At 35.2% G+C, this 19,229-nt stretch overlaps 1 protein-coding gene across 6 annotated transcripts in view; it reads left to right on the plus strand.

Annotated features, from left to right (window-relative positions):
- PHIP (pleckstrin homology domain interacting protein) overlaps positions 1 to 11,806 on the plus strand; it is a 146,893-nt gene extending 135,087 nt beyond the window's left edge. For 2 of the 6 annotated variants that reach the window (XM_023740404.1, XM_023740405.1), the window contains exons 35-36: positions 514 to 708; positions 6,308 to 11,806. In XM_023740404.1, coding sequence (XP_023596172.1) covers positions 514 to 708; positions 6,308 to 6,948 — 836 coding nt within the window. In that variant the 3' untranslated portion in view covers positions 6,949 to 11,806. Of the gene's footprint in view, positions 1 to 513; positions 709 to 4,564; positions 4,726 to 6,307 lie in introns of all 6 variants that reach the window. The other 4 variants (XR_002825583.1, XM_023740401.1, XM_023740402.1 and 1 more) reach the window with 4 other exon arrangements.
- The last annotated feature ends 7,423 nt before the right edge of the window (positions 11,807 to 19,229 follow it).

Raw genomic sequence — 19,229 nt, forward strand, 5'->3', positions numbered from 1 at the left:
TCTCTGTCTCTCTGTCTCTCTCTCTCTCTCTCTCTATATATATATATATATATGGGGGGGGTAAAATAAATTTATTTAAGCTTTTCCAGCAGACATTGCTATTTTTATTTTCTGTTATGTTTTGCTGTTTAGAATTTTTTTTTAATGAGAAAAAAATTGAGGTTTAGGAGTATCAGTGTAGAATAATGTTTAAAAATGAGAACTGTGATCCAGAATGCCTGAATTTAAATCCTAGTACCTAGAGTTGCTAGCAGTTTGCCAAGACTTGCCTTCATAATATCTAAGTGTGACTATACAGCATCTAAAAGAACTGAACTATGAAACAGTTTCTAGTTGTGTGTGCCTTTTTCCTGTTTGAAATCAGATTTCTTAAGGAAGAAGCTTTAAGCATCCCCCAGGTTTTATCATCTTGCCTAATTCAAGCAATTACAGTTAGAAGCAATCTCAAACTTTTATTTTCAGGTTCAGAAATAACCCTTAGCTTGTAATTTTGTGTGTGTGTGTGTGTTTTAGTACTGGAGAATTCCATGAAACATTCCAAAACCAACTTGAATACTCTTTCAAGTCCTGCTCAGTCCAGTTTTAGTCATGGCACTAGGAATAATTCTGCAAAAGAAAACATGGAAAAGCCAGTCAAACGTAAAATGAAGTCATCTGTACTCACAAAGGCATCGACTCTTTCAAAGTCATCAGCCGTCATTGAGCAAGGTACGGTATTATTGGTGTCTTTCAAGATACAGTAGAGCCCTCTTACAGATGATGGGTTTGTTGAAGTTATCATTTATATCTTTTTTCAGGATGCCCGTTTAAAATTCATATATCCTGTGTTGGTTAATAAATTTAGTGAGACATTCTTTGATTTGTAGTCTGTGCCAAAAGCAGACTCTAAATTTAAATTTAATCTGTCATTAAATTTAAAAACACAAGTAAAGCTTGCTCTGTAGAAATAAAAAGAGATCCTAGGTTTATATGCAATAAATAATTTCTAATTTGCATTATTACAAAACCTAAACAAAATTTTGAATATTTATATTGGCCTTGCTTTTATTACTCCTGAATCCTAGTGAAATCAGATGTATATAGGGAATTGTTAATATCATTCTACCATTACAGTAGGGGAAGTCTAGTAGCCAGTTTGACTTATTTTTGACTATTAAAAATACTCAAGAAGTACCAGTACAGTATAAAATTTGATATCAGCTATGAAATAACTCACTAACAGTGGTTTGTTACATAAATACACCTGAATTAACAGTGTTAGACTCAAGAGCAGTGTTGTCCAAGACAAAATATAATGTGAGCCACATACGTAATTTTTAAGTTTTGTAGGAGCCTTATCTAGTGAAAACAGATAATTAATTTTAACAATATATTTTATTTACCCCATTATATCAAAATTATAATTTCATTATGTAATCAGTATTTGCAAATGTTACACTGCTTTAATATTTAAGTTTAATTTAATTGGAAGTTCTGTTTCTCAGTTGCATAGCCACATTTCAAAAGCTTAATAGCCACTTGTGGTTAATGGTTACCTTATTGGACAACACAGGTCCAGATTAGTGGTTGTTAAAATTTTTTTTAAACTTACGAATTCCTTTTTAAGGGACCCACATTACTTCTTAACCTTCTTAGGTTATATATTGCTTTGTAAAGTTGATGGATGTTATTGTCCTTTCCTCAGAAAAATGTACGTGTGCATATCCACACAAAATTTTGGACAATTCCAAGGGGTTGATGGAATCCTTGCAGTGGGTACATGGACTCAATATTTAGAACCCTTGTCAGAAGTCCTAATGTAAAACAAAAAAGAGATACAGGTTTCTCAAGCAGTTTAAATGTTACCATTTGGTAGAGAGTATGTAACTGTTACGCACACACACACTATGGAAAACCACTAGTCTAAAGAATAGTCATTTGTACTGTGGGAGTCAGGAAGTAAGGGTGTTATTTTCTCCCTCTGCTACTGACTCTCACCTTCATGAGTCTTTTCCATCCTTTGAGCTTTAGTTTCTTTGTATCTTTAAGTCTAAGGTGTGTCTCTTGTAGAGGCAGCATATAGACAGTTTTTTTAATCCATTCTGCCACTCTGTCTCTTTGTTGGTGTATTTAGTCCATTTACATTCAGTGTAATTATTGATAGGTATGCATTTAGTGCTGTCATTTTGATGTCTTTTTTGTGTGTTATTGACAGTTTCTTTGTTCTACATAATTTTCTGTGCTGAGTCATTTTTCTTTATTTTCTTTTAATCTTTTTCATTGTTGTTGATTTTGTAATTGCTGAGTCTTTATGTTTTTCTTGTGTTTTATTTTGATGTGTAGGATTGTTTGTTTCCTTTGTGGTTACCTTAATATTTACCCCTATTTTTCTATGTTTAAACCAGTCTTTTATTTCTTTATATTGCCTTGTCTTCCTTTCTGTATGAAAGATCTATGACTACGTTTTTTAGTCCCTCTTTTTTGTTTTAATGTTGTCATCTTTTACAGATCGACATCTCTGTCTCCCTATTTTCAGCCTTTTAGCTTTGATTTATTCTTGTGAGTTTCTTGTCGGTGCTTATATCTGGTTGCTCTGTCCTGTGTTCTAATCTGATGTTATTGACTTTCTAAGTGGAGGACTCCCTTTAGTATTTCTTATAATTCTGGTTTGGTTTCTACAAATTCCCTAAACTTCTGTTTATCTGGAAATGCCCTAATTTTCCCATCATATTTGAGAGACAGTTTTGCTAGATATATAATTCTTGGCTGGCAATTTTTTTTCCTTCAAGGCTTTATATATGTTATCCCATTGCCTTCTTGCCTGCATGGTTTCTGCTGAGTAGTCCGAGCTTAGTCTTACTGACTCTCCTTTGTAGATGACTTCATTTATCTCTAGCCACTCTTAAAATTCTCTCTTTATCTTTGATTTTGGCAAGTTTGATTATAACGTGTCTTGGTGACTTTCTTTTGGAATCTACCTTGTGTGGGGTTCGATAAGCATCTTGGGTAGATACCTTCTCATCTTTCATGGTATCAGGGAAGTTTTCTGCCAACAAATCTTCAGCAATTCTCTCTGTATTTTCTGTTATCCCCACCTGTTCTGATACTCCAGTCTCTCATAGGTTATTCCTCTTGATAGAGTCCCACATAATTCCTAGCGTTTCTTCATTTTTTTTTAAATTCTTTTATCTGATTTTTCCTCAAACAAGTTGGCATCAAGTGCTTTATCTTTAATCTCACTAATTCTGACTTCATTGCCTTACTTCTGCTACTATGACTTTCTGTTGAATTGTCTAATTCTGAAATTTTATTGTTAATCTTCTGGATTTCTAATTGCTGTCTGTGGATTCTTGCTGCCTATTAAATTTATCATTATGCTCTTCTATAAACTTCTTAAGTTCCTCTGTTGCCTTGTCTATGTGTTCCTTGGCTTGCTCTGCGTTTTGCCTAATCTCTTTTCTGATCTGTTGACGAGTTCTATATATTAATCTTTTGTATTCTACCTCCAGTAATTCCAAGAAATTCACTTCCTCCGGAAAATTTCTTGATTCTTTGTTTTGGGAGCTTGCTGAAGCCATCATGGTCTACCTCTTTATGGAATTTGATATTGACTGTTGTCTCCAAGCCACCAATAAGTTATTTATTTATTTTATGTTTGCTCTCTATGTCCTAGCTTCTTGCTTTGTTTTGTTTTGATATGCCCAAACAGTCTGCTTTTGTGAGCTGGTTTGATTATTGGCACCTTTGAAGCTCTAACGTCTTGTTACCAGATGGTTACATCTGTAACTAGGTATGTGTGCCCAGGAGTCTGTTTACGTTTCTTGTGTGGATTCAGCCCAAGTGTCCAGATAGTCGGTCACGAAGTGTGTGGTGCAGGCTCTCACCTACAGTCCTAGACAGGCAGGGGTGATTGGTGTATGCATAGGTATCTGGCTGCAGTAGGGGGTCACATGCTGAGCAAGGCGGGGGGCTGACGGCTGCCCCTCAGTGTCTGGGAGGGAAGCATGTCCCTGTTCCTTAGAGTGCGTAGGTGGGTGGGTTTTGCATTCAAACTATGGGCACCCAGTGCTGTTGGCTGTAAGGACTGAGAGGCACCACTTATTCTTGGACCCCTGTTGCGGGTGGCTAGGTGGCGTGAGTGGAGCCACTAGTCCTCAGACCCCTGATATGGGTAGGTGAGGACCCTGCTTAATGCGCAGACTGGTATCCAATGTCACGAAGCTGCCACTCCATCATATAGCTGATACAGTGAAGTTAGGCTTCAGGTATATACCCTGTTGTACTGTGCTAATGAGGGCCTACACTGTTGAAATGGGCCCACATAGGTCTATGCAGAGGTGAAAGGCATTCAAAGTCCATGGACCCCTTATGCTTGTGCGTAGGCAAAGAAGCTGTGCCTGCCCTGAGTTCCTGCTTAGGGGAGCTGGCAGATTATTTTTTCCCTGCTTGTTAATATCTTCCCTCTCCAAGGCTGAGAGAATGGCCCAGGGTGCATGACAAGGCCCTCCGGTGCAGAGCTGGGAGGGAGCAGGTAAATAGGAGAGAACTTCTTCCCAAACAGGATGTTTTTTGATCCACGTGGTAGGTTAAACACATGTACTTACCTTTGCCGATTGGGTGCCGCTTTTCACTGGCTCCGGAGGCCTGAGCAGACGCTTCACCACTCAGTCTCTTCCGACATGGAAAATGCCTCACCGTGCACACCACCCGATCCGGCTAGTAGGGCACCGGCTCCCACCCAGTCAGGTCTGGCAACTCCTTATGGCTTCTGAACCATCTTTCCCTCCCCCTGCCACTCAGTCCGATTCCTCAACTTTGCCTTTGACGTTCAGGGCTCCTAGATTGTCATATATGATCAATTTACTTGTTTTTTCGGGTCTTTGTTGTAAGAGGGACCACTGGAAGCATCTGACTACGCTGCCATCTTGGCCACGCTTCTTCATGAGTCTTTTGACCATTCTCTCTTGCTATTCACAAAGCAATAAAATCCAAATCCAGGACTAAAAAATAAATAAATAAAAAGCCATTATGAAGAAGTATTCTCTTTAAAGCAATTTCCATTTCTGCATATTTCCTTTAAAATATTGCTTTGCAGATCACCCACCACAACCAAACAAAAAACTTCAGAATCTTAGAAAAAGGAGTTTGGAGTAATACATGTATGATAGTTGTTTCTGTCGTCTGAAACGATCATGGCATTTTTCCCCCCTTAACAACAAAGATCTCCAACTATTTTTCTCTTATTTATTTATTTTTAATGAAGTATAATGACAGTTATCATGAAGTTTTAGTGGGATTTTAGTCATGATGATGGTGGCACCCATCATTTTGATTGATGCATGTAATCTCCGTTTGCCTTATGATTATTAAATCAATCATTTGCCATTCAGTTACTTAAGGATATAGGGCTATTTCAAAAAAGGCCTGTGAAGGAAAATTGTCATTTAGCTGTTTTTTATATAAAGTTCCAAGAACTTCATGTTTGACAAAGATTAACTTACTTTTACTCTTGTAAATAGGATAGATGACAAATGTCAAAACCATGGTAAGTTTTACAGAGAAAAAATTGTTATTCTGGCAGAAATACTCTCAAACCCCTTGCATAGAAGGATTAGGAGAGGGGATCCTTTGTACTTCTTGAGAATGCAAGTAAATATTTAGATTATAAATTTTTCTCTGATGTCAGAGATATTATCATCTCTAGAAAGGGATCAGATAAGAGTTAAAATAATTTTAATCTGATTTTTCCCTTATTCCTTCTTTCATCATAGATAAAATTGATCAGAGGGAAATAGAGGGTTGATATACTTATTCAGACTTCATAAGTTTTAAACTAAGATTATTTTCCATAATTGAGTTTCCTGAAGTTAGGAGTACAGAAAAAAACTGTTTAATGAGGTAAACAGTGAGTGTTTTGTAATTGTTAAGCTCTGTAAAATGAATGAGGTCACTTTGTGGAATGAAAAAAACGCTCATACATAGAATGTGTAGTAAATAGGAGCAAGAAACCTTGGTTATTCCCACTTCTATCATCAATTTACAGTATTAATTTAGACAAGTTACTTGTTTGGTCTCAGCCTCACGTCCCTCACATGAAAATGATGTCATTGATAACTTCATTAAGGTTCTTTCTCTTCTGTGCGTTTTAATGAAAAAATAAATAATACCGTTAAACTGTTAACTTTTTCTAGGTTCTTTTTCTCATTTTGGTAAAATGATTTAAGATTATATCATTATATATAACGTTCACAATAGGCCTTATTGAATAGTTTGAGGGTCAAACTAAAAGCGCGTCTATGTACTAAAATGTGCTGTTGTTCCCTTTTAGCAGATTGTAAGAACAACGCTCTTATACCAGGAAGCATTCAAGTAAATGGCCATGGAGGGCAGCCATCAAAACTTATGAAGAGGGGACCTGGAAGGAAACCTAAGGTAGAAGTTAATACCACCAGTAGTGGTGAAGTTATACACAAGAAAAGGGGTAGAAAGCCCAAAAAACTACAGTATGCAAAGCCAGAAAATTCACAGCAAAATAATGTGCATCCTATCAGAGATGAAGTAGTTCCTTCTTCAACATGCAATTTTCTTTCTGAAACTAATATTGTAAAGGAGAATTTGTTACAGAAAAAGAGTCGTGGAGGCAGAAAACCCAAACGGAAGATGAAGACACAAAAACTTGACTCAGATCTCATGGTTCCTACAAGTGTTAAAATGCTAAGGAGAAGTAACCGAAAAAAGACAGATGACCCTGTGGATGAGGAAGAAGAGTTTGAGGAACTTAAAGGCTCTGAACCCCACATGAGAACTAGAAACCAAGGTCGAAGGACAGCTTTCTATAATGAGGATGACTCTGAGGAGGAGCAAAGGCAGCTGTTGTTTGAAGACACCTCTTTGACTTTTGGAACTTCCAGTAGAGGACGAGTCCGAAAGTTGACTGAAAAGGCAAAAGCTAATTTAATTGGTTGGTAATTTGTACCAAAATAACTTTACTTCAAAATCTATAAAGCAGGTACAGTTAAGGAGTAAGTAGAGCTAAGGTTTCTGCTTCCTTGCTGCTATGATGGATTAGGGAATGTTATGGTTTGATTTGCAAAAAAAAACAAACAAGACACTTCACTTCTTTAAATGAATATATATATAAATATATACATATATATTTTAAATGTTTGCTATTTATTGCCCTTAGATAGGTTATGCATTTCAACATTTATTTTGTTCACTGTTGGAAACAAAAGAAATTGAGGACCTATGATGAATTCCTGATTTATTTATGGAAAAGACAGTTGTGCTATACTCTTAAGGAGCATAATATTCCTAGTGATAGAGCATTTCATGTTAAAATGTTTATTTTTGACCAAGCAAGGTACATTTCTATTGATAACAGAAGTCGTGCCCCTAGGAAGACAGATGTTACACAGAGTAGCAGTAAATTAAGAAATTTGTATCCAGTAAAGATAAATATAAAATTCCCAACATTTGATACCCTAAAAAGTTTAATTATAGAATCTAGAGGAGGCTTTTGCTTTATTCCATTTCTGCCAAACTTAAGAGAAAATGTACTGATGAAAAGGAAACATATCCACATTGGAAAACATTTGACTGTCTAATTTTTGAGACCTTGATTTCTTATATCAATCACTCAATCTCTGTTTATTGTGCCAAAGACTGAGAATCAGTGCAGTAGAAAGCCTGTTTTTGACTGTCAGGACAGCGTACAATTTTCAATACTGGAAAAGGCTATATATTATTCTAAAGAGCAACTTACTAAAGAGTTATGCTGAGATGTATCTTTTTTTGGTACTCATAGTAGAAAATAATGCACTGGCGGGTCCTTTGACAGAGATGTTTTAGAGAAAATGTTTAAGTGGTTAAAGGATTCAAGGAAAATACAGGAAAAAGATATGGGATTTGATGTTTACTTGTCAATCTGGATTAATGTCATTTCTAAACTTTAGTCATATCTAATAGGCTAAAATGACTTACAGAGAAATGTGTCTGTGTGTGTATGTGTATATATTGATAAATGGGTATAATTAAATATATATACAAACACATACTTATATACTATTACCCAGGTATAAATTCTTTTTTCAGGATTTTTTAGATAGTGCTAGAATAAAATAATTTTAAAATGTCATACTTTATAGTTTAATTTTAGGGGAAGATTGGTTATTTTCAATTATTAAAGGTTAAAATAGGCCAAATCACTTTTTATGCAATCATGTTTTATACAGTGGTCTCATTGCACATTGTGTTTTTTCTGCACTTTTTACGGTATCTTTATCACGCTGGTATGTCAGTATACACCCTAAAGAAAAATTCCATTTAATGATTGTGCCTTGTATTCTATTATTTTTTGCATCATTAGTAAAATTAAGTTGTCTATTGTAAATGATAACTATATGACTTAGGAGAATGTATTGCTATATGTACTGCTATGGAAAAGGAAAGCAGTTATTTATTTGTTTATGGTACATTTAGTTATTTTATACCTTAAAAACCAACATAAATACCATTTCTATTGTTTAAAAATTATTGTCCATTTTTTAAAAATTTAAAGAATGTAGTATTTTCTGAGAACTGGTATGGTACAAAAATGTAATCAAAATTTTCAGATACTACATTTTTAAAAAGTGAGGATGGGAAAATATGTATCAGCATGACCATGATGTAGAAAAATAAAGACTTTACATTGAACCCTGGCAAAACACATTACATAATTTCTTATTTCTGGTAAGGATAAATATTAGCTGTCATTTAACTGTCTTGAAGAAGAATGGAAAGTGATGCATTTGGGCTTTTTAGATTGTTTGTAACTAAATTTGTACAGAAATCCTCCTGTGAAAAATTAAGTAAACCATTTTCCAGATCTTAACTGGATTGCTGTGATTTTGCAGTTGAAAAATATAATTCAAAATTTTCAGGGTTTTTTTTGTATATTTTTTTCTAACAAAATATTTAACTATAAAATTAAAATTCAGTAAACTCTTCATATTGCAGAAATGGATGGCTTGGTTGTATAGTAAAATGAGTCAATTACACCATTGAAAAATAATAGTGTGTATGTTTGAAATTTAAGTCATTAATTTGTTGCTTTTGAGGGCAGTCTATTTGAAATACGTAATTTCCTGATGTTATCTGCATTGTGTTAGAAAAAGTAATAGACTGTATCAAATCCATTTTTGTAATAAAGTGTATATAGTTTTAAGGTGTGTACAGAAAAAGGAAGAGCATACACAGTGTTAGAGTAATATACCTCTAGTACAGTGTATGGATTAGTTCTAACTCTTGAGCAAAGAACTGAGTATTTAACATCTTCCTGCAACAAGTAAATGTATTCTTGTTCTAAAGACACTATTTGTGACCTTATTTGGACATTATTAGACACTGGTTTCTTAGTAAAGCAAAAATGACTTGGATCAGATTCTTTGTAATGGAAACACTTCAAAAATTATTAGTAACACCAGATATATTTAGATTTTGTATTTTTATAATTTAGCTTCTATACATTGCAAAAGTTGACTTAAGAGATTTAAGTCATTACCATATCATTGTTTTGTTTTACCACTTGGAGACAAATATCCTCTTTGAGACAGTGACACCATTTATGTACTGTTTTATGCCAAAAGGCAATGTTGGCAGTTGTCTTAGATGAGCAATAAAAACTCAAATTAATTGAGAGTTGCAGAAATATAACTCGTTACATGCATGGAATGTGTGAATCAATCTATGTATTTTTAAGTACCCAATCCTAACATTCTCCACCTTTTCCTCCTCCTCCCATCCTCAACTCCCAAGTGACTCTGGGAGTTTCTTACACAAATTATAAATGTTGCAGATTAGCAGTTTAAATACCTAGTCTAATTACAGTCCAGCAACTCTGGGGAGTAGATACATAGCTTCTTAAGATTTTATCCATTGTGACAGATTGTGGTGTTGGACTGTTTTCTGCACATATTTATGAACTAAAGATTTGTTGGCCTCATTTTCATTTTTTTATTGCTCAGCTTCACCACAAATTTAAAGACTATGTAGTGGCATTATTACAAGACTGTCTTCCTCCTTAAATGTAACTAGAATGACTAGAATATTTGTGAGCTTGATAAGGTCATATTTGAGACATGGGATTGGCTGAATTTATTATTACTTGGAAATAAATCACATAAGAATCATTGGTCAGTGACGAGATCTTCATGCAGTGTGTATGTTAACATCTAGAACTGTCCTTTGTCTGCAGTGCAGTAGATTAATCAGACATTTCAACAAATGTATTCAAGTAACATTTTCGCTTGTGTGATATTAGCAACATTTACATGTTTTAAAATATAATTTGTAATATAAATCAGAGACTGATTTATATTACAAATTATATTTTAAAACGTAAATGTTGCTAATATTAACAGCATTTACTTTAATTCTGACATTCCATTTTATACATACCTATATATCCCTCTCAAATGTCAGCTGGTAGCAATTTTGGTTTTCAGTTTATCTAATGAAAACAAATTTAACTTTTCTGCTCACCTGAATTTTTTTTTTAAGTTGAAAGGACCAAGATACTTGAGTGATTAAAGGGCGTAAGTGTTATATACAGAAAATACATGATTTTAAAAGTTACAATGGGAAGTAGTTTTATGTTCTGTGAATTACTCCATACCTAGAAGGTATTCCTAACATAACAGGTTGAGCAGTGATTTAGTTTTATTTAGGTAAGAATTTATTTCACCTATTAAAATCAGAAAAATACACCTTTTCCTTGCTTTCCTCCTTGCACTCCTCCCCCAGTCTCCCAAATTTTCAAGTGATTTGAACTCAAGTTAGTATTACATTTACTAAGAAAACTACTTTTATTCTCAATTATACTTTAGCTAAGCACTCCAAATGAAAAGTCATTACTTTATATACAGTATCCAGGAAGAGGTCAAATTGAGTCAGCAGAGTGTAAGTACCACTTTTGGTGCTCCAGAGATAAACCTTGTACACACCTTGTAAAGTAACGAGTAGAAAATATTATAAGCTATAAATATATATTTTTAGTTTTGATAGCGCTGCATTGAAATACTTTTTTTAATGCAGATAAAATCATCAGGAAATTAACCTTACATGGCACAAACCAAATACGTAATAGTGAATGGCTATGAGTTTCTACGTTTAAGGAACTAGGAGAATAGGTTCAAGATGGTATATATGTACGCGCATATAAGGCATATGCACACACATGCTGGTTAAGTTTAAGGTTGTGCGTGTTGATTTATCACAATGATAAAACTATAAAATTATACAAAATACAAAGTTACATTTTTGGACCATATTAAAACTACAAGAAAATGGGGGTCTTATTAAAGATCTTTTAGAAAAACTGTTAAATTCTGTCACATGATATTTAGACGTGTAGAATGTAGCTCAATTTTTAAAAAGTAACTGACCTAGAAGGTTAATGTTGAAACTGACACATTTTCAAATTAAAATTATGCTTATTTTGTACAGAAAACAATGTTAAACACAAGCAAATCTGTTGTATGTAATAAGTAACAGAGTTTAAAAACAAATTATTTAGCTTTATTGAGATTTTTGTTTCTTCCTTCTGGAAACCTGGAGTATCATGTTATAAATGGCAGTCTCCCACCAGGATAGCAGTGCCCTTTCTTTTTGTACATATTGATTGGACCTTTCTTTACTGTTATGTGGACACTTTCTATGTTAGTTTTTGATGCATAATTCTTCGAATCCTTTTATACAAACTAGAATGTATGTGTAAGAACTCCTGTCCCTGCAATGTAGTAACTACAAACTTATTTTTAAATAAATAGAAAACTTGTTTTTCTAAGCTACTTTGTAGAGCCTCGTGATTTCTTTGCTTTTTTTTAATAACAAAAATCTTCTGTATATAATTTCAACAGGCATTTAGCGTTTGATAGAACTTCACCAAAGCAGTTATCATGGAAATGCTGGTTTGTTAGAATTTCCCTTGCCCTGCCTATTTAGCAAAATAATGCTAGAACTAAAGCGGTTACACACTCGGCTGTTGGCCTAGCCAAAAGGTTGGCAGTTTGAACCTATCCAAAGGCACCTTGGAAGTAAAAGCCCAGCAATCTGATTCGAAAAAGTCAGCCTTGAAAACCCTATGGAGGGCAGTTCTACTCTGCACACGTGAGATCACCATGAGTTAAAATCTACTCGATGGTAACTAACGACAGTGCAATTTAATTTAAAAAATGACTAAAAACTAACGTCATTTGCCTTTGTATACGTATACTTAAAACAATTTTATTGATTTGTTAAACTATGTTTAATTTACAGGGTGATACATGTATATTCAGATTTTTTATATAAGGAATATTTCAAAGAAACACTTTGCAGAAGTAGTTTTACTTGTTAAGCAGTATGGATATTGAGGTTTATAAAGCTGTTGTTTTCCTAGAAATTTGTTCGGATTGGCATGAATTTTTACTGACCTTCAAAGAATCTCAATTTTAGTATAAAGAATAGATATAAATACATAAAGCTATAACAGATAACTATTCAAATGTAAGCACATGGAGGGGTGATTTCTGACTGCTGTTAATGGTTAAGAAGCTGAGTTTAAATGACTATAAAATAAATACCTACGTTGAGGAAAGCAGCTAAACATTCCCTTATTTTCCTTCTAAAAGTACACAGCTACGAAGACCTGGTACTATATACTTAGAGGAACCAGCCAAGAAAAATTCGTTTTCAGCAGCAACTTTTCACTGGTTTCTATTCTGTAATAACATCAACTTTATGTTCTTGGCTGTTTCCCCAGTATTTAAGGACAATAATATTAAAGACAAAAGCACAAAACCTGTTCCTTAAAATACCTTACGTTTGTCATCTCTTCACGGTTAACCCATTTACCTATGTTGATTACTCTTCATTTTTCTGTTTGGGAAAAGAATGGTGGAAAGGATTCAATGAAATACCTTTCTGCCTAACTAGCTAGACGTGTTGGCAACCAGTGTAATGGTAAGAACTGGACTTGGAGTTGGGAAACCAGAGTCTTATTTCATTCGTGCCAATAAAGAAGCAGAGGCACCCCAGCAGAGTCATTTCATCTCTCTGAACTTAAATTTTGTTGTCTGTGTGGTAAGAAAGTTGATTAGATAATCTGCAAGATCAAATTAAATTAGCCTGTTTCTCTCATCTGCATATTATCCTCTGCACACACAGTTCAGTGTTAGCTTTACTACTTATCCTCTAAATATGCCATTTAATGTATAACTTCCAAAACCAAAAACCAAACCCATTGCCGTCTAGTCGATTCAGACTCATGGCAACTCTATAGGACAGAGTAGAACTGCCCCAAAGGGTTTCTCAGCAGCAGCTGGTGGATTTGAACTGCCCACTTCTTGGTTAGCAGCCTAATGCTTGACCACTGTGCCACCAGGACTCCTGTATAACTTCCAGGCAAGCTAAATATTTTGTGGCCATGATCTGATTGTAATAAGTGCTAGATTTTTTTTTTTTTGAACCCTTAGAAACATTATTTTTGACTGCTGTAACACTATTGTATTACTATAAAATTGTGAGTTGAGTTGAAATACTTGGCTTACTACTAATAAAAAGTACTAACATTTGTGACTGATTTTCAAGGCACCTCTGTAAGAAATTTCAGATTGTTTTAGCATAAAAGATATTCTGAATTTTTTGTCTTAATTTTTTCTAAATTTAGGATCCAATCTCGAGAAAGCAAAATCAAAAGAGTTTCCAGAAAAGATTTGATCAATTGATTAAGACAGGATCATGGGTGCCTGAGAATAATAATTGATATCCCATTTAATCAAACTGCAATAAAATATTTTAAATAAATATAGAAGGCAGAATAACTTAAAGGAAACAGGTCTTTCACAAGTAGAGAACATTTGTTCTTTGTTGTTTTTGGTCTGTTAAGTACATCCTAAAGTCAAAGCAAAGCATTATTCTGATGAGTTACATAATCCCTGCTACCTGGGTGGAATATACACAAAAGTTAAAAAGTAACTGCCTTGTTTTTAGCTCTACAAGAGCAGTTGATCATTTTAATCAACTGTGTGGATCATAACAAATTATGGACAACATTGCCAAGAATTGGAATTCCAGAACACTTAATCGTGCTCCTGAGGAAACTGTACACAGATCAAGAGGCAGTCATTAAGGGATACTAGTGGTTTAAAATTAGGAAAGCTGTGCATCAGGGTTGTATTTTTTCATAATACTTATTCAATCTGTATGCTGAGTAAATAATCCGAGAAGCTGGACTCTATGAACAGCGGGGCATCAAGATTGGAGGAAGATGCATTAACAACCTGCATTATGTAGATGACACAATCTTGCTTGCTGAAAGCAAAGAGGACTTGAAGCACTTAACTGATGAAGATCAAAGGCCACACCCTTCAGTATGGATTACATCTCAACATAAAATAAAAACCTTCACAACTGGACCAATAAGCAAAATCATGATAAACAGAGAAGAGTGAAGTTGTCAAGGATTTCATTTTGCTTGGATCCACAGTCAACGCCCACAGAAGCAGCAGTCAAGAAATCAAAGGACATACTGCACTGGGCAAATCTGCTGCAAAAGATCTCTTCCAAGTGTTAAAAAGCAAAGGTGTCACTTTGATGACTAAGGTGTGCCTAACCCAAGCCATGGTATTTTCAATTAACACATATGCATATAGACCTATGGACAATGAATAAGGAAGACTAAAGAAGAATTGATGCCTTTGAATTGTGGTGTTGGCGAAGAATATTGAATATATCATGGACTACCAGAAGAACGAACAAATTTACCTTGGAAGAAGTACAGCCAGAATCTCCTTAGAACCAAGGATGGTGAAACTTTGTCTCACGTACTTTGGACATGTTATTAGGAGGGACCAGTGCCTGGAGAAAGACATCCTGCTTGATAAAGTAGAGGCTCAGTGAAAAAGAAGACCCTCAATGAGACGGATTACATAGTGGCTGTAACAATGGGCTCAATCATAGCAGGACTGGGTAGCGTTTTGATCCGTCGTACGTAGGTTCACTATGAGTGGGAACCAACTCAGTGGCACCTAACAACAACAATTGCTTAGAATAATCTCAGCTACCTAAATTAATTATAACTTTTAACCAAAGTAACTTTTATTTCACAGATAAAACTGAAAGAAAAGTAATTGAAAACTGTCACAGCAAGCATTTTTGTAGGATAGCAAAGGTTATGAATTCACATAACACAAATTTCAACTCAGACATATCTCTTCTTTAAACCTTTCATTTGCCAAAATGAACATGTTCATTAAATCATGACTCTCAGATAGCTACTCCATAGGGTATAAATATAAGCAAAACTATTTAAACCCAAAATTATGCTTAGTGAGCAATATTTCAGTATTCAATCTTACAATTAAATAGATATACAACGTTTATCCCTTAATTAACTCTATTTAATATTAGTCCAAATTTTCTTTCTCATTCAAAAATATATACACAGCTTGTGACATTGGTTGCAATCCCCACAATGTGTCAGCACTCTCCCTCTTTCCCTTTATACGCCAGATTCCTCATGTCCATTTGTCCTGTTATCCTGTCCCTTCCTGCTTTTGGGCATATATTCCCCAGTTGGTCTCATATACTTGATTGAACTAAGAAGCATGTTCCTCACTTGTGTTACTGTTTGTTTTATAGGTCTCTCTAATCTTCGGCTGAAAGGAAGACTTACTTTGGGAGTGGCTTCAGTTCTGAGTTAGCAGGGTGTCTGGGGGCCATAGTCTCTGGGATTCCTCTAGTCTCCTTCACACCGGTAAGTCTTTTTGTGTGTGTGTGAATTTGAATTTCATTCTACATTTTTCTCTCACTCTGTCCAGGACTTTATATTGGATCCCTGTCAGAGTGGTCAGTGGTGGTATCCAGGCACCATCTAGTTCTTCTGGGCTTAGGCTGGTAAGAGGCTGTGGTTCATGTGGTCCATTAGTCCTTTGGACTAATATTTTCCTTGTGACTTTGGTTTTCTTCATTCTCCTTTGCTCTGGATGGAATGGGACCAATACATGTATCTCAGATGGCCACTTGCAAGCTTTTAAGACCCAGATACTACTCACCAAAGTAGGATGTAGAACATTTTCTTTATGAACTATGTTAATGCCAGTTGACCTAGATGCTGTCCAAGACCATGGTCCCCAGCACTCAGCCCCAGTGACTTGGTCCCTCAAGGTGTTTGGATGTGTCTAGGAAAACTTCTATGGCTTTGCCTTGGTCAAGCTGTGCTGAATTTTCCTACATTGTGTGTTGTCTTTCCCTTCACCAATGTTAACACTCGTGTCCTATCTAATTAGTGATTTCCCCTCTCCACCCCCCCACCCACCACATAACCTTCAAAGATTGTTTTTTTCTGTGTGTAAACCTTTTCTTGAGTTTTTACAATAGTGGTGTCATACAATATTTGTCCTTCTGTGATTGACTTATTTCACTCATCGTAATGCCCTCCAGATTCATCCATGTTGTGAGATGTTTTGTGGATTAATCATTGTTCTTTATCATTGCATAGTATTACATTGTGTGTATATACCATAATTTGTTTATCTATTCATCTGTTGATGGGCACTTTGGTTGTTTCCATCTTTTTGCTATTGTGAATAATGCTGCAATGAACACAGGTATGCATATGTCTATTCGTGTGATGGCTCTTATTTCTCTAGGATGTATTCCTAGGCATGGGATTGCTGGATTGTATGGTATTTCTATTTCTAGCTTTTTAAGGAGTTGCCATATTGTTTTCCATAGTGGTTGTACCATTTTACATTTCCATCGGCTGTGAATAAGAGTTCCAATCTCCCTGCAACCTCTCCAACATTTGTTATTTTCTCTCTTTTTTTTTTTTTTTTTTAAATTAGTGCCAGTAATATTGGGGTGAGACGGTATCTCATTGTAGTTTTGATTCATATTTCTCTAATAGCTAATGATTGAGAGCATTTTCTCCCGTGTCTGTTAGCTGCCTGAATGTCTTCTTTGGGTGAAGTGTCTGTTCATATCTTTTGCCCATTTTTAAATTGGATTATTTGTCTTTTTGTTGTTGAGATGTTGAAGTATTCTATAGATTTTAGAGATTAGACCCTTGTTGGATATGTCATATAGTCCAAACTTCTACGTTAACTGAGGATCTTATAAATTATGTTCAAGCTGACAGCCTATAAAAGATAATTACTGTTATAAAAATTATTTGTCAGAATTATGATTCCATTTATTGAACACATAATTTTATGGTACTTTTTTTTTTTTTGCTATTCTATGTATGTAAGAGTAATGTTAGCTTAGTGTAGAGTCTTCTCATGAAACAGCAAACCCAAATCATCATTAAAAGAATTAAATATATGTTTATAATACATAGAAAAGATAGGCAATTATTTCTTTTTTAGAAACCAAAATTATGAAATCAGTCTAATTTGCCCATTCACCATCTGTCTTAGTTATCTAGTGCTGCTACAACAGAAATACCACAAGTGGATGGTTTTAACAAAGAAAAGTTTATTTCCTCACAGTCAAAGTAAGCAAGAAGTCCAAATTCAGGGTGTCAGCTTCAGGGGGAGTCTTTCTCTCTCTGTCGGCCTTCTCATCAGTGTTCCCCCGGACTAGGAACTTCTCGACACAGGGACCCCTGTCCAAAGGACGCGCTCTGCTCCTGGCACTGCTTTCTTGATGGTATGAGGTCCCCCTGTCTCACTGCTCACTTCTGTCTTTTATATCTTAAGAGACTGCCTCAGGACACAATCCAGTCTTGTAGATCAGGTCCTGCCTTACTAAGACAATTGCCACCCATCCTCCCTCATTAACATCATAGAGGCAGGTTTACAACATACAGGAAAATCACACAGTACCAGGAATCATGGCCAGGCCAAATTGATACACCCATTTTTTGGGGGACATAATTCAAACCATGACACCATCTCTTACTTAAAAATATTAAAAGTTCAGTTTCCTTATTTTCTGTGAATTCTGTATATATTAGATTGATAGAAACACATTTATCTCTACAGACCAATCAGAAAAGAGCTCCTTTAATTTAAAATCCTTTAAGAAATGTTTTTGTTCAATTTGCTATTACTCTTTAGGGGTAGGAAATCATTTTGTACTTACACAATAAGAGAGAAAGGCTTTTCTCAGTTAAAGATACACAGGGCTCTTACAGCTTCAATTCTACAACTTCCACATAAGTCAAATATATATAAACAAAAAAATCTCACCAGTCCAGGTTTCAAAATGCTGTTTTCTCTTAAATGACTTAAGCTCACAAATTGACAGACAATAAAGAGACTAATAAACAAGATTTTTCAAATCATCTCTCACCCAACAGAGATTAGATTGCCATCATCTATCAGACCATACTTGCCACCCAAATCATAGTTGCCACCAAAAGGAACATGTTATGAACCCTGGACAAACGAAAAGCAAAATCAAAACATGACAGCAAATATAAAAGGAACCTATATTAAAGATTTTATTCAGCTCGTTAATTAATGAGAGAACCAGTAAGATGTTAACACCAGTTCAAAGACCACTTGAACAGCTAGTATTAATGGTGGAGTAGGGAATTCCGTAACTCCATCCCTCTACTAAAGCAATGAGTAAGCTGGCAAAAAACTGTCAGAATCAACTCTTTTGGAATTCTAGGATCTAAAATAATGCTTGTTAGAGAAATGATTGAATTTTGGTAAGAGTGTTTTGGTGTTGTTTTTTTTTAAATTGTACTTCAGGTGAAGGCTTACAGAACAAATAATTTCTCATGAAACAATAGTACACATACTGTTTTATGACATTGGTTAACAGCCCCACAACATGTCAACCCTCTCCCTTCTCGACCTTTTTTTTTTTTTTGGTGAAAATATACATAGCCAAAGATACACCATTTCAAAAATTTCTACATGAACAGTTCAGTGACATTGACTACGCTCTTCGAATTGTGCTGCTATTCTCACTTTAGATGAAGGCTTACAGAACAAAATAGTTTTTCATTTAACAGTTAGTATACATGTTGCCCTATGACATCGTTAACAACCTCACAACACATCAACAATATCCTTACTCAACCTTGGGTTCCCTATCACCAGCTTCCTGCCTTCTGCCTGTCCCCTTCTGCCTTCTGGCCCTTGTCCCTGGACTGCTGTACCTCATTAGTCCCATTTGTTTTTATGGGGCTGTCCACTCCCAGGCTGAATGGTGAACCTCGGAGATGACTTCACCACTGAGCTGAAAGGGTGTCTGGGGGCCATACTCTCGGG

Source organism: Trichechus manatus, unplaced genomic scaffold (genome assembly GCF_000243295.1).
Source record: "Trichechus manatus latirostris isolate Lorelei unplaced genomic scaffold, TriManLat1.0 scaffold00154, whole genome shotgun sequence".
Taxonomy (NCBI): Eukaryota; Metazoa; Chordata; class Mammalia; order Sirenia; family Trichechidae; genus Trichechus; species Trichechus manatus.